Source organism: Hyperolius riggenbachi, chromosome 5 (assembly GCF_040937935.1).
Source record: "Hyperolius riggenbachi isolate aHypRig1 chromosome 5, aHypRig1.pri, whole genome shotgun sequence".
In the NCBI taxonomy this organism is placed as follows: Eukaryota; Metazoa; Chordata; class Amphibia; order Anura; family Hyperoliidae; genus Hyperolius; species Hyperolius riggenbachi.
This window is the reverse complement of record NC_090650.1, coordinates 393,591,550-393,608,658: the sequence shown is the minus strand read 5'-3', so window position 1 is coordinate 393,608,658 and position 17,109 is coordinate 393,591,550. Positions and strand designations below refer to the sequence as shown.

Genomic DNA, 17,109 nt, shown 5'->3' with positions numbered 1-17,109 from the left:
TCCTATGGTTCATGGATAGGTGCCTGGCTCTTCTACTGACCACATATGCTATCGCTCCGTTATTGCCTGATGAAGCGGGATCAAACCTGAGAAACGCGCTGCGTATTTGGAGTTCATAAATAAAATATATTGACTGTCTTTACTACAGTCGTTGTGTGTCTACTTGGAGGAGGTAAGTCCACCACTACCTCCTCTATTTACCAAGAATTTGTTTTTTTAGGCCCATTTAGCTTCCTTTTATCCTTTTGGCGCCTCTGTTTTCCTGCATAAAAAGAGGGTGTAACTTGTCCCCCAGACCCACTAATTACAGCGTATAATTGGACAGTCTATAGGATAATTCAGATATTCCTATTGTCCATGCACTGTAATTGTTTTAATCTTTTTAACCACTTGCCGACCGCTCTACACCAAATGGCGTGGACACGGCGGCAGCCCCAGGACCGCTCAATGCCCATTGGCATGAAGTCCTGAGGCGGGTGAAGAAGTAGTCTTATAAGCCAGAAAATACAGTAAATATGGCAGCCTCCATATCCCGCTCATCTCGGGTTCACTTTATCTACACATTTAGTCCTCTCCCATTGCTAAGGCAATTCCATGCTATGACACCCATGTGGAACACTGACTTTACAAACACAATTTATAATACACAAATGCATGCCAGATCTTCATTTAAAAACACAAAGCGAGACAGAGGTGCTGAGCTATCACTGAACATAATATCTACAGATGAGAAGACAGCAGCTCAATAAAAACTCGACTGCTGTAGCGTGGAGACACCTGCACAACTGTACAAACCATCTATATTACTCAACAGCCAGAGATTCATAAGCAAGAGTAGCTGTACGTCACCTGAAAACCGAGAAAATAATACTACGCGCCATGCTTTACTACCAAAGAATACGTACTGCCGACTATATACTGAATATGTTTGTAAAAGGAAAATGGATTTTCATAATTGTAACATCCAGCTGTGCAGGAGTGACATCACTGCTATCAGACATCGCTAGGTCAAAGTGATCCAACAGGACGTATCGCTGGCCGAGTAGTATGGGGGGGGGGGGGGGGGGGGGGGGAGGGGGGACATCGAAGGGGCTGCCATTCACATACATTTATAGCAGAGGCGGACATTATCGGGTCCTTTAAAGAGGAACTCCAGTAAAAATAATGTCATTAAAAAAGTGCTTAATTTTTACAATAATTATGTATAAATGATTTAGTCAGTGTTTGCCCATTGTAAAATCTTTCCTCTCCCTGATTTACATTTTGACATTTATCACATCAGGACATTTTTACTGCTGGCAGGTGATGTCAGTGGCAGGAGATGCTGCTTGCTTTTTTGGCACTTGGAAACAGCTGTTATTTCCCACAATGCAACAAGGCTCCATGGTCCTGACATCACACTGTGGGAGGGGTTTCACCCCAATATCAGCCAGACAGAACCCCCTGATGATCCATTTGAGAAAAAGAATCGATTTCTCACGTAAATGGCGGTATCAGCTACTGATTGGGAACAAGTTCAGTTCTTGGTTACGGTTTCCCTACCCCACTAATATGGCCATAATCAATCGGATGGTCGATTGGCCACCAAGTCACCAGATGTATGTCCACCTCTACTCTACTGGCGTGATTAGCCCACTTAGCTGTTTATCTCATGCATTCTCTCTCTTTACAGTCGGGGTGAAAAATAGAGAAATAAATCAGTTTGAAAGAAAAGCTTTCTGAAACAAGCTGACACCAGTGTTGCCAACTCATCCCTTTAATTGCTGACACATTAAAGTTATACAGGTTCTGGGGCTACTTACAAATAATCAGTGCCATACCTGCATCTACCTAGCCACGAAACCTGTATAATTCATATGGGTCAGTAATTAAAGGGATGAGTTGGTAACACTGGCTGACACAGATAGGCATACGGGCAGCATAATGGCTTATGGGCAGTTCATATCCCAGCCAGGGCACTATCTGCACAGAGTTTGTATGTTCTCCCCGGGTCTGTGTTCCTCCAGGCACTCTGGTTTCCTCCCACATCCCAAAACCATACAGATAAGTTAATTGGCTTCCCCCTAAATTGGCCCTAGACTATGAAACATACACTGTGACTACACGATACATAGAGATATTACTATGGTAGGGATTAGATTATGAGCCCGTGAGGGACAGTTAGTGACAAGACAATATACTCTGTACAACGCTGCAGAAGATGCCAGCGCTATATAAAATTAATCGTTCTAAAGAAAAGCTTTGTGAAACAACCCGACAGGCAGGAAGGCATTTCTGTATATTCTGACTCTACAGAACACATCTATAAAAACGTGTCCCACTCGCCCTATCTGCACGCAATGTGCACTTTATTCCACTGCAGAGAAACTAGTGATGCGTTTCTGCTCTGTACATCCGGGTGGGAGATGAAATACAAGCGAGGGAGGGAGATAGAATCATGGGCAGAGGAGCGCCCAGTAACCACATCTTCCCGTGCTGTCCATGGCGGTGCTCAGACCAGAGCAGCCTGTAAATTCAGGGCATACAGCAGGAATAATACTGCTGCAGCCAGCACATAATAGCTGCCCAGTGTCACAGTGCAGGCAGCCTCCCCTCCTCTGGCAGAAGTAATCCCTGACTACTGATTATTAATGGGGATTGTTTAGTGGGGGGGGGGGGGGGGGGGAAGAGAGGAGACAGCCTTCAATACGCATCATCAATCACTCGCACGTAGTAAAAAGTAGACCCCAGCAATCTTCCCTGCACCAAATCTCCTCCGTTCTATAAATCACCCCGCTCAATAGCAGCATTTTGTTGTGTTTATCCTTTTGTTGCCCTATCTGTGTTTCTGCTACCTTTCCATCGATGCAGGCAATTAGTGGGGGCATTCCATTTTATCCTACTACTGTTATGGGGGGGGGGGGGGGGCAATGGTGGCAGGCAAGTGTTTTGGAACCCAAAGCAGCCAATCAAAATATGACCACCTTGCCGGTTAAGAGCGAAACCATGTCAGGTGAACGAGTTGCTATAGGGTACCACATTCTGTGTAATGCTCTCTACTCCATTTCATAAAAATAAAAAATAAATAAATAAATAAAAAAAAAAAAAAAAACAACAAACACACACACACACACCTTTTCCCATAACAGGGCACTACAAAGTGTAGCAGCCTATGGCAACGAATCAGGCCCCTGGAGACCCAGTGCTGGTTGGAGGGTGCTCTTTCCAGTACGGTAGAATATAGGGCAGCACAGTGGTGTAGTGGTTAGCGCTCTCGCCTTGCAGCGCTGGGTCCCCAGTTCAAATCCCAGCCAGGGATCTATCTGCATGGAGTTTGTATGCTCTTCCCACATCTGCATGCGTTTCCTCCGGGCACTCCGGTTTCCTCCCACATCTCAAAAACATAGAGAAGTTTGATTTCCCCTTAAAAATCACCCCTAGACTACGGCACATGCATATGACTATAGTAGGGATAAGATTGTTAGGGACAGTTAAGTGACAAGACAATATGCACTATACATTGCAGCAGAAGAGGTTGATGCTATATAAATACTAAATAATAATAATAATAATAATAATAATAATAATAATAATAATAATAATAATAATAATAATAATAATAATAATAGTATAGCTTAGGCAGCAGACATTTATTTTTGTGCACGTTTCCTGCACAGAAAAACTGATTTAAACCAAGAACTCACACTAATCAATGAGCTAGTACACACTTGAATGCGTTTTTTCGCATGCAGAAAAAAAACTGACATCATGCAGCAATTCTTTACATTTTCTCTATCAATTGCATTATCTGCTGTAAAAAACCTGCAAGCACATGCAGACACGCATGAAGGAAACTTACAGACTAGTGTGTTGGCTGCCTTACCGATGCTAAGACACTGAACAGAGGCAAGTATGCGCAAATACTTTTTATTATCATCATTTAGCACGGACATCTTCTAAAGCGCTGTACAGACTCAATAAGCCACAATAAGTATGCAAAATCTTTTCACCAACAACCACCAATCGGAGATTTCCGTCTTAAGTGATTACATACTATTTGATTGAACGTGTGCCATTGCATCATGTAATTTTTTTTTATATCTCTGCCTGCACAATATTTTTGACTAATCTTGCCCAAGCAATGTATTTTACCTATATTACAAAACAAAAAGAAAAACACTTGGCTGCAAAAAGAATAAAGTGAAGAAAAGTGCAATCATTCCAACCAATAGGATACCCTCGATTTCAAGGCATCACACATTGCAGCCATGAAGATGGCCAGCTAGAGGCTGCTATGCTCTTATTAAAGAGAACCCGAGGTGGGTTTGAAGAATATTATCTGCATACAGAGGCTCGATCTGCCTATACAGCCCAGCCTCTGTTGCTATCCCAAACCCCCCTAAGGTCCCCATGCACTCTGCAATCCCTCATAAATCACAGCCACGCTGCTGACAAACAGCTTGTCAGAGCTGGCTGTGTTTATCTCTATAGTGTCAGTCTGCTGCTCTCCCCGCCTCCTGCAGAACTCCAGTCCCCGCCTGCATCCCATCCCTCCCTGCTGATTGGAGGGAAGGGATGGGGGCAGGGACCGGAGCTATGCAGGAGGCGGAGGAGCAGCTAAGACTGACACTACAGATGTAAACACAGCCTCACAGCACGGCTGTGATTTATGAGGGATTGCAGAGTGCAGGGGGACCTTAGTGGGGTTTGGGATAGCAACAGAGGCTGGGCTGTATAGGCAGATCCAGCCTCTGTATGCAGATAACATTCTTTAAACACACCTCGGGTTCTCTTTAATGTGTGTATTGCCTATCACCCCACACCTCCACATGACTGCCCTCTGCTAGCGGAAGGTGCAATGGAGGGTTTCCCCATCCCCCACCAAACCTTCTAAATTCAGAACTCCCAGTGGGCAGGAGCAGAACGGCTACAGCGGAGACAGGCCCTAAAGCCCAGCACACAGCCTCATCCACCTAGAGGGGACCGCACACACAGCCTCATCCACCTAGAGGGGACCGCACACACAGCCTCATCCACCTAGAGGGGACCGCACACACAGCCTCATCCACCTAGAGGGGACCTCACACACAGCCTCATCCACCTAGAGGGGACCTCACACACAGCCTCATCCACCTAGAGGGGACCTCACACACAGCCTCATCCACCTAGAGGGGACCTCACACACAGCCTCATCCACCTAGAGGGGACCGCACAAGCAGCCTCATCCACCTAGAGGGGACCGCACAAGCAGCCTCATCCACCTAGAGGGGACCTCACACACAGCCTCATCCACCTAGAGGGGACCGCACACACAGCCTCGTCCACCTAGAGGGGACCGCACAAGCAGCCTCGTCCACCTAGAGGGGACCGCACAAGCAGCCTTGTCCACCTAGAGGGGACCGCACACGCAGCCTCGTCCACCTAGAGGGGACTGCACACGCAGCCTCATCCACCTAGAGGGGACCGCACACGCAGCCTCATCCACCTAGAGGGGACCGCACACGCAGCCTCATCCACCTAGAGGGGACCGCACACGCAGCCTCATCCACCTAGAGGGGACCGCACACGCAGCCTCATCCACCTAGAGGGGACCGCACACGCAGCCTCATCCACCTAGAGGGGACCGCACACGCAGCCTCATCCACCTAGAGGGGACCGCACACACAGCCTCATCCACCTAGAGGGGACCGCACACACAGCCTCATCCACCTAGAGGGGACCGCACACACAGCCTCATCCACCTAGAGGGGACCGCACACACAGCCTCATCCACCTAGAGGGGACCGCACACACAGCCTCATCCACCTAGAGGGGACCGCACACACAGCCTCATCCACCTAGAGGGGACCGCACACACAGCCTCATCCACCTAGAGGGGACCGCACACACAGCCTCCTCCACCTAGAGGGGACCGCACACACAGCCTCCTCCACCTAGAGGGGACCGCACACACAGCCTCCTCCACCTAGAGGGGACCGCACACACAGCCTCCTCCACCTAGAGGGGACCGCACACACAGCCTCCTCCACCTAGAGGGGACCGCACACACAGCCTCCTCCACCTAGAGGGGACCGCACACACAGCCTCCTCCACCTAGAGGGGACCGCACACACAGCCTCCTCCACCTAGAGGGGACCGCACACACAGCCTGCTCCACCTAGAGGGGACCGCACACACAGCCTCCTCCACCTAGAGGGGACCGCACACACAGCCTCCTCCACCTAGAGGGGACCGCACACACAGCCTCCTCCACCTAGAGGGGACCGCACACACAGCCTCGTCCACCTAGAGGGGACCGCACACACAGCCTCATCCACCTAGAGGGGACCGCACACACAGCCTCATCCACCTAGAAGGGACCGCACACGCAGCCTCGTCCACCTAGAGGGGACCGCACACGCAGCCTCGTCCACCTAGAGGGGACCGCACACGCAGCCTCGTCCACCTAGAGGGGACCGCACACGCAGCCTCGTCCACCTAGAGGGGACCGCACACACAGCCTCGTCCACCTAGAGGGGACCGCACACACAGCCTCGTCCACCTAGAGGGGACCGCACACACAGCCTCATCCACCTAGAGGGGACCGCACACACAGCCTCATCCACCTAGAGGGGACCGCACACACAGCCTCATCCACCTAGAGGGGACCGCGCACACAGCCTCGTCCACCTAGAGGGGACCGCGCACACAGCCTCGTCCACCTAGAGGGGACCGCGCACACAGCCTCGTCCACCTAGAGGGGACCGCGCACACAGCCTCGTCCACCTAGAGGGGACCGCGCACACAGCCTCGTCCACCTAGAGGGGACCGCGCACGCAGCCTCATCCACCTAGAGGGGACCGCGCACGCAGCCTCATCCACCTAGAGGGGACCGCACACACAGCCTCATCCACCTAGAGGGGACCGCGCACACAGCCTCGTCCACCTAGAGGGGACCGCGCACACAGCCTCGTCCACCTAGAGGGGACCGCGCACACAGCCTCATCCACCTAGAGGGGACCGCGCACACAGGACCGCGCACACAGCCTCGTCCACCTAGAGGGGACCGCGCACACAGCCTCGTCCACCTAGAGGGGACCGCACACAGCCTCATCCACCTAGAGGGGACCGCACACACAGCCTCGTCCACCTAGAGGGGACCGCGCACACAGCCTCGTCCACCTAGAGGGGACCGCGCACACAGCCTCGTCCACCTAGAGGGGACCACACACAGCCTCGTCCACCTAGAGGGGACCGCACACACAGCCTCGTCCACCTAGAGGGGACCGCACACACAGCCTCGTCCACCTAGAGGGGACCGCACACACAGCCTCGTCCACCTAGAGGGGACCGCGCACGCAGCCTCATCCACCTAGAGGGGACCGCGCACGCAGCCTCATCCACCTAGAGGGGACCGCACACACAGCCTCATCCACCTAGAGGGGACCGCGCACACAGCCTCGTCCACCTAGAGGGGACCGCGCACACAGCCTCGTCCACCTAGAGGGGACCGCACACACAGCCTCGTCCACCTAGAGGGGACCGCACACACAGCCTCATCCACCTAGAGGGGACCGCACACACAGCCTCATCCACCTAGAGGGGACCGCACACACAGCCTCATCCACCTAGAGGGGACCGCACACACAGCCTCGTCCACCTAGAGGGGACCGCGCACACAGCCTCGTCCACCTAGAGGGGACCGCGCACACAGCCTCGTCCACCTAGAGGGGACCGCGCACACAGCCTCGTCCACCTAGAGGGGACCGCGCACACAGCCTCGTCCACCTAGAGGGGACCGCGCACGCAGCCTCATCCACCTAGAGGGGACCGCGCACGCAGCCTCATCCACCTAGAGGGGACCGCACACACAGCCTCATCCACCTAGAGGGGACCGCGCACACAGCCTCGTCCACCTAGAGGGGACCGCGCACACAGCCTCGTCCACCTAGAGGGGACCGCGCACACAGCCTCATCCACCTAGAGGGGACCGCGCACACAGGACCGCGCACACAGCCTCGTCCACCTAGAGGGGACCGCGCACACAGCCTCGTCCACCTAGAGGGGACCGCACACAGCCTCATCCACCTAGAGGGGACCGCACACACAGCCTCGTCCACCTAGAGGGGACCGCGCACACAGCCTCGTCCACCTAGAGGGGACCGCGCACACAGCCTCGTCCACCTAGAGGGGACCACACACAGCCTCGTCCACCTAGAGGGGACCGCACACACAGCCTCGTCCACCTAGAGGGGACCGCACACACAGCCTCGTCCACCTAGAGGGGACCGCACACACAGCCTCGTCCACCTAGAGGGGACCGCGCACGCAGCCTCATCCACCTAGAGGGGACCGCGCACGCAGCCTCATCCACCTAGAGGGGACCGCACACACAGCCTCATCCACCTAGAGGGGACCGCGCACACAGCCTCGTCCACCTAGAGGGGACCGCGCACACAGCCTCGTCCACCTAGAGGGGACCGCGCACACAGCCTCATCCACCTAGAGGGGACCGCGCACACAGGACCGCGCACACAGCCTCGTCCACCTAGAGGGGACCGCGCACACAGCCTCGTCCACCTAGAGGGGACCGCACACAGCCTCGTCCACCTAGAGGGGACCGCACACACAGCCTCGTCCACCTAGAGGGGACCGCGCACACAGCCTCGTCCACCTAGAGGGGACCGCGCACACAGCCTCGTCCACCTAGAGGGGACCGCGCACACAGCCTCGTCCACCTAGAGGGGACCGCACACACAGCCTCGTCCACCTAGAGGGGACCGCACACACAGCCTCGTCCACCTAGAGGGGACCGCACACACAGCCTCGTCCACCTAGAGGGGACCGCACACACAGCCTCGTCCACCTAGAGGGGACCGCACACGCAGCCTCGTCCACCTAGAGGGGACCGCACACGCAGCCTCGTCCACCTAGAGGGGACCGCACACGCAGCCTCGTCCACCTAGAGGGGACCGCACACGCAGCCTCGTCCACCTAGAGGGGACCGCACACGCAGCCTCGTCCACCTAGAGGGGACCGCACACGCAGCCTCGTCCACCTAGAGGGGACCGCACACGCAGCCTCGTCCACCTAGAGGGGACCGCACACGCAGCCTCGTCCACCTAGAGGGGACCGCACACGCAGCCTCGTCCACCTAGAGGGGACCGCACACGCAGCCTCGTCCACCTAGAGGGGACCGCACACGCAGCCTCGTCCACCTAGAGGGGACCGCACACGCAGCCTCGTCCACCTAGAGGGGACCGCACACGCAGCCTCGTCCACCTAGAGGGGACCGCACACGCAGCCTCGTCCACCTAGAGGGGACCGCACACGCAGCCTCGTCCACCTAGAGGGGACCGCACACGCAGCCTCGTCCACCTAGAGGGGACCGCACACGCAGCCTCGTCCACCTAGAGGGGACCGCACACGCAGCCTCGTCCACCTAGAGGGGACCGCACACGCAGCCTCGTCCACCTAGAGGGGACCGCACACGCAGCCTCGTCCACCTAGAGGGGACCGCACACGCAGCCTCGTCCACCTAGAGGGGACCGCACACGCAGCCTCATCCACCTAGAGGGGACCGCGCACACAACCTCGTCCACCTAGAGGGGACCGCACACACAGCCTCGTCCACCTAGAGGGGACCGCACACACAGCCCCATCCACCTAGAGGGGACCGCGCACACAGCCTCGTCCACCTAGAGGGGACCGCACACGCAGCCTCCTCCACCTAGAGGGGACCGCACACACAGCCTCATGTACCTAGAGGGGACCGCACACGCAGCCTCATCCACCTAGAGGGGACCGCACACACAGCCTCATCCACCTAGAGGGGACCTCACACGCAGCCTCATCCACCTAGAGGGGACCGCACACGCAGCCTCATCCACCTAGAGGGGACCGCACACACAGCCTCATCCACATAGAGGGAACCGCACACGCAGCCTCATCCACCTAGAGGGGACCGCACACGCAGCCTCATCCACCTAGAGGGGAACTCATCCACCTAGAGGGGACCGCACACGCAGCCTCATCCACCTAGAGGGGACCGCACACGCAGCCTCATCCACCTAGAGGGGACCGCACACGCAGCCTCATCCACCTAGAGGGGACCGCACACACAGCCTCGTCCACCTAGAGGGGACCGCACACACAGCCTCGTCCACCTAGAGGGGACCGCACACACAGCCTCGTCCACCTAGAGGGGACCGCGCACACAGCCTCGTCCACCTAGAGGGGACCGCGCACACAGCCTCGTCCACCTAGAGGGGACCACGCACACAGCCTCATCCACCTAGAGGGGACCGCGCACACAGCCTCATCCACCTAGAGGGGACCGCCCACACAGCCTCGTCCACCTAGAGGGGACCGCACACACAGCCTCATCCACCTAGAGGGGACCGCACACGCAGCCCAATTTACCCAGCAGGGACCGCACATAGAGCCTCCTCCATCCAGCAAGGATCGCACATACAGCCTCACCCAGCAAGGACCGCACATACAGCCTCACCCAGCAGGGACCGCACATACAGTCTCACCCAGGCCAGCAGGGACCGCACATACAGCCCCATCCAGCCCAGCAGGGACTGCACATACAGCCCCATCCAGCCCAGCATGGACCGCACGGCCAGCCTCACCCAGCCCAGCAGGGACCGCACGGCCAGCCTCATCCACTCAGAGGAACCACAAACACAGCCTAGCCTCCTAAAGCCTAGAGGGACAACACATTTAGCCTCATCTAGTGGAAAGGCGACCACACAGCCTCATCAGATGCAGAATGGACCAAACATACAGCCTCCTCCAGCACAGCAGGGACCGCACAGCCTCATCTGGTCCAGAAGGGACCACACAAAGGAGCCCAGGTAGACCCCCATCGCCTCTCACCTGGGGTTGTTCAAGGTCTGTCCGCACAGATCGTTCTGCAGGATGTTCGGAGTGATGGTCGGAGGGTTGTGCAGGGTGGTCGGAGGGTTGTGCAGGGTGGTCGGAGGGTTGTGCAGGGTGGTCGGAGGGTTGTGCAGGGTGGTCGGAGGGGTCAGCTGGACGTTCGGATGGGTCTGCAGGATGTTCGCAGCAGTGTTCTGGGGGGTATGCAGGATGTTCGCATTGATGTTCTGGGGGGTCTGCAGAATGTTCGCAGGGATGTTCTGGGGGGTCTGCAGAATGTTCGCAGGGATGTTCGGAGGGGCCGGGAAAGCCTCGTGGAAATGAGACAGGACGGTGTTGCAGAACTGGCGCAACGTCTCGAACTGCATGTTGGTGCGCTGCGGTCAGGGACTGGCCACCTGTCGGGAAGGTGCTGCAGAGGGCGCCCGGCGCTGTCATGCCAGGGGAGCCCCGTGCGTGCCTGCTGCTGCAGCGGCATCCCTAGCTGAGGCTCTGCCGCCTGGCCGGGAGGCGCAGCCCGGAGCTCCCCCAGCAGCAGCAGCGCTCATCACAGCCCGGAGTCCTCATATTTTCCCGGCAGTCTATGGAGTCTTCTCGCTCATCTCCGCGCAATGAGAAAATAGCTCACAAGTCATAGGAAGCGATCAGCGGAGGACGCCGCATACCCGTCCAGCTACTACTGCCTGCAGGAGAGGGCAGGAATCCCGCATCCCCGCCTCCCGCAGCCGAGCAGCCAATGGCAGCCGCCGCTCCCGCCCCGTGCAGGGGGGAGGAGCCGAGAGGGGGGTTACCTGCCTGGGGACTTCTCATGTAAACCTGTGACTGTGCATATAGATCTAATAATCATCTATAGATAATCATATGGCCAGTGATCGCCCCTGCAAGGAGCGCGGATAGCCATGCATGGACCCGACCTGCTCCAGTCATAGGGGGTTGGGATTACCCCTGATGTGTTGGATTGCCATACATGGACCAGATCAGCTCATCATCTGGGGGGGGGGGTGGAGCAGGATAACCCTTGATGTGTCAGATTGCCATCAATGGACCAGACCTAAACATCATCAGTGGAGAGGAGTAACCCCCGATGTGCCAGACTGTCATACATGGACCAGATCTGCTCATCATCAGGGGAGACTGGTTAACCCCCGATGTGCCAGACTGTCATACATGGACCAGATCTGCTCATCATCAGGGGAGACTGGTTAACCCCCGATGTGCCAGACTGTCATGCATGGACCAGATCTGCTCATCATCAGTGGGGACGGGTTAACCCCTGATGTGCCGGATTGCCATGCATGGACCAGATCTGCTCATCAACAGGGAGGACAGGTTAACCCCTCATGTGCTGGATTGCTATGCATGGACAAGACCTGCTCATCATCAGGGTAGACAGGTTAACCCCTGATGCGCTGGATTGCCATGCATGGACCAGATCTGCTCATCATCAGGGGAGACAGGTTAACCCCTGATGTGCTGGATTGCTATGCATGGACAAGACCTGCTCATCATCAGGGTAGACAGATTAACCCCTGATGCGCTGGATTGCCATGCATGGACCAGATCTGCTCATCATCAGGGGAGACAGGTTAACCCCTGATGTGCTGGATTGCTATGCATGGACAAGACCTGCTCATCATCAGGGGAGACAGGTTAACCCCTGATGTGCTGGATTGCTATGCATGGACAAGACCTGCTCATCATCAGGGTAGACAGGTTAACCCCTGATGCGCTGGATTGCCATGCAGCAACAGACCCGCTTATCAGGGGAGACGGTTAGGCTCGCTTCACATTAGGTTTTGCCAACGGAACCGGACGTACGGTTCCGTGGTCCTTTCCGCTGAACGGACAGAAAAATGCAGCAGGATTCAATTTTCTTGACCGTTTCGCTCATCGGAACGGAAACGTAAGGTTTTGCAGCACATTAGGAACCTGCGTTTTACAGCACACTGGCTGTAAAAACGGACCATTTTCCCGGATCTAGATGACCAGGATCTGTATGGCCGGTTCCGCAAAAAAGAGCAGATGTGAACCGGGCCTTATCTCCTGATGAGCCGGATTGTCATGCACGTACCTGACCTGCTCATTATAAGGGGAGAAAGTCCACCCCTAAAGTGCTGGATTGCCATGCATGGACCAGACCTGCTCATCATAAGGGGAGACAGTCCACCCCTGATGTGCCGGGCTGCAGGGGCTCAGGCTGGGATCTGGCAGCAGGAGGAGGCACGTGCATGGGTTAAGCCTGAGGCCTCCAGCTGCTACAGAATTGCCATGTGTCCATTTAATACACATTTTTTTTTTCATCTAGGCGGTTATAGTAAAATGTTGGAGGATCAGCAATTACAGGGGCTAAGCTGCGATGCATACACACATCCAGAGAGAGTATTTGCTGTGAAGCATCTTTTGGCTGGCAGAAGCACTGTCGGCCTGTAACTATAATGCATGGAGGGGGAGGGGGACACACCAATCAATCTTTACAATTTATCATCCTCATCTCTGCACTTGGGGGTGACATTTCGTTCACGGTGTGGAGAAAATTTTTGCAACTTTATAATATTTTGCAACTGGTTGCAATAATTTATACTTATAGCTATCGGAAAGTGCAACCTAACCATTGATTTCAATGTATTTTTATCAGAAAATGCAACCCAACTTAATCCTATTCTCACACAGAACCCTCCTCTACTGGGCAACTAATAACCCCCCCACACACACACACCCAGGGAAGTAATAGCCCCCTCCCTACCTTGGTGGGCAACTATAACCCCCCTGGAGGGAACTAAACACCGGCAGTTGCAAATAATGACAGCGGAGAAATGTGAAAGAAGGCGGGGCATGCGCAGTTAAGCACAGTCCATTTAGGTTGCAAAATATTATAGGTTGCAATATTTTACATTACAGCGGCGGTGCAACCTAACAAACACATACAGTAGTAACGCAGAACACTGCACTGCAATGTAAAACCTATGAGGCTTCCCCAGTGCATACGGGGGAATCTAACGGAGCGTGCCATCCCAACGCACTGCTTGCAGTACGTTTCCGCATAATGCACCAATTAACAGTGGCAGTAAAGCATACTTTACATCGACTGTATGCAACGGGCGTATAACATGCGGTGCAACTTTTCCATTCCTGTTTTTAAAGGGAACACACTACTGACCTTACATCACACTCAAGCTGGCCACTAACGGTCCAATTTCTAGCGAAAAATCGTTCGAGCGATCAGAAATTCTGATCGGACTAAAAATCGTTCACTACACCATCAACTAACCAATCATTGCTTCCTATCTATCACGACCACCAAGAAAATCCAAATTTTCGTTCGACGAAAATTCATTCGGGCGACATTTTTTTCACTCGTTCATAATCGATTGTGTCCACAAATGGAGATTATTTACAACCAATCCGATCAGAATTTCTGATCGCTCAAACGATGTTTCGCTAGAAATTGGACAGTTAGTCGCCAGCTTCAGCCGTCTCCCTAGTGATGGGGGTGGTGCTGCTGCATCTCTAGCTGAGCACTACTGTCCTTACATCACACTCAGACGTCTCCCTAGTGATGGGGGCGGGGCTGCTGCATCTCTAGCTGCGCACTACTGTCCTTACATCACACTCAGCCGTAGTGATGGGGGCGGTGCTGCTGCATCTCTAGCTGAGCACTACTGTCCTTACATCACACTCAGCTATCTCCCTAATGATGGGGGCGGTGCTGCTGCATCTCTAGCTGAGCACTACTGTCCTTACATAACACTCAGCCATCTCCCTAGTGATGGGGGCGGGGCTGCTGCATCTCTAGCTGAGCACTACTGTCCTTACATCACACTCAGCCATCTCCCTAGTGATGGGGGCGGGGCTGCTGCATCTCTAGCTGAGCACTACTGTCCTTACATCACACTCAGCCATCTCCCTAGTGATGGGGGCGGGGCTGCTGCATCTCTAGCTGTGCACTACTGTCCTTACATCACACTCAGCCGTAGTGATGGGGGCGGTGCTGCTGCATCTCTAGCTGAGCACTACAGTCCTTACATCACACTCAGCCGTCTCCCTAGTGATGGGGGCGATGCTGCTGCATCTCTGGCTGAGCACTACTGTCCTTACATCACACTCAGCCGTCTCCCTAGTGATGGGGGCGGGGCTGCTCTATCTCTAGCTGCTCACTACTGTCCTTACATCACACTCAGCCATCTCCCTAGTGATGGGATGGTGCTGATGTGGTTGCTAGGTCTGCTTCCTCTATAGTAGATTACATGTCAGTGCAGGGATTACTGGAGAGTGATAGAAAACATGCAGTTGGATCACACTGTGCAGGTCCAACAAACCTCTAACTTCTGAAAGTCTTACAAGACCAAAGCTCTGTTCTAAGTATATTTTTTTCTCAGAGATTGATTTTCTCTTACATTAACGATTCACCGTAACATTGCTTGATAAGGCAGATTAACACTGCTGAACAGCATCACTAGGACAGCCAAGCCATTTTAATAAATAATTCTCATTGCTGTTTTCTGGTACACTAATGCTCAGTAGCTGTAGGCAGGCAAACAGCAGCAGCAGCGGGGCCCAGGATTCTCCCTGGTGTTTAAACGGCTATAGCTTGCACAAGATAATGGGAGATTCAGCAAATTACAGTTTTAATGTCTTCTTCCCCCCTGTTCAATTAAAATGAGCAGCAGCCCTCCCATTCCCCAACGTTGCTCGTTTATGCAACCGCAATCTACTGAAAGGACAATAATCTATTTTAGGAACACATGCTGAAAAAGAAGAAGAAGAAAATGGGGGGGGGGGGGGGGGGACAAAATGAGAGGGAGAAAAAGTAAATCCTTCTCGCCCAGTCAAATAGAAGTCTCAGCACCAACGTTAGTAATCCTGCAGTGCAGGAGCCATGCTTAAAGCAATAGAGCTACAATAAAAAATATTAATGGTAACTCATTCATTCAAAAAAATCAAAAAGTGTCCATTAAATCCATATCGTATAACCATATAAATAGCGGTGGAAATGATATCTGTCAATCCCTTGTGCCAGAGATGTCATCAATCAATGATCTGTACTGGTCTTAGGAGCAGCTTATAAAAGGCTGCTGGGATTATGTCTTGCTGTAAGCACTCAGCTTCGCAGGATCATCATGCGCGACACGCCCCATCAGTTTCAGCTCACTGGTCGTGACCCAGAGGTTGTTGCTAGGATATTAGAAGAACTGGGGCGCGACAGAAGGGCAACACTGCAAAGATGGGCAGGGTCATGAAAGCATCAGAACATGGCCAAATAACATATATGTACCTAGCAGGGGTGCGTATACGTACGTCGCCAGGGAGTTGGGCGCAGGGGGAGCCAAATGACAGCTCACCCGGCTGCCGCTCAATTTCCCCGCGCCGTAAGATACTATACCCCCTCCAAGTCATTGCAACTCAGAGGGAGAAATAATTTGAGGTCTGCCAATTGTTGGAACCCCGAATTACCCTTTCGCAGGGTACACACTACAGCATTTTATGCTATGGCGGCGCCCAGCACCGAGCACCGAAACCACCTGCTTCCCCTAGCAGGGATGGAACTAGAAATCTGTAGGTCCTGACTTCCCCCAGCAAAACTTTTGTCAAAGCCATGTGTGAGGTGTAATAAAATAGACAGTGTACTGTATTTTTGGACTACAAGACTGGGAAAGTTGGGAAAAAAAAGTCACTGCGTCTTATAGTCTAAATGCAGGGAGTCCCTGACCTGTAAACGCCTGCCAATACGACCCTCCATCCCACCGCAATGTCCGGGACTCCCTGTACTGTGCCCATGCAGAGGAGGACAAGGGGGCACAAAGGTGTATAGAGGAGGACACAAGGGGGACACAAAGGTGCATAGAGGAGGACACAAGGGGGGCACAAAGGGGCATAGAGGAGGACACAAGGGGGACACAAAGGTGCATAGAGGAGGACACAAGGGGGACACAAAGAGGCATAGAGGAGGACACAAGGGAGACACAAAGGGGCATAGAGGAGAATACAAGGGGGACACAAAGGTGCATAGAGGAGGACACAAGGGGGACACAAAGGGGCATAGAGGAGGACACAAGGGAGACACAAAGGAGCATAGAGGATGACACAAGGGGGACACAAAGGTGCATAGAGGAGGACACAAGGGGGACACAAAGGTGCATAGAGGAGGACACAAGGGGGACACAAAGGGGCATAGAGGAGGACACAAGGAGGACACAAAGGTGCATAGAGGAGGACACAAGGGGGACACAAAGGGGCATAGAGGAGGACACAAGGGGGACACAAAGG

The 17,109-nt window shown here is 54.1% G+C and overlaps 1 protein-coding gene across 47 annotated transcripts in view; it reads right to left on the bottom strand.

The window, feature by feature from the left end:
* The window catches only part of RIMS2 (regulating synaptic membrane exocytosis 2), an 816,797-nt gene that overhangs the window by 553,059 nt on the left and 246,629 nt on the right, over positions 1-17,109 (bottom strand). Inside the window, exon 1 of one of the 47 annotated variants that reach the window (XM_068237806.1) lies at positions 10,843-11,524. The exons of the other annotated variants lie outside the window; for them this stretch is intronic. Within the exon in view, the coding sequence (XP_068093907.1) occupies positions 10,843-11,213 (371 nt within the window). The 5' untranslated portion in view covers positions 11,214-11,524. Of the gene's footprint in view, positions 1-10,842; positions 11,525-17,109 lie in introns of those variants that run through there. 47 annotated transcript variants of the gene reach the window in all.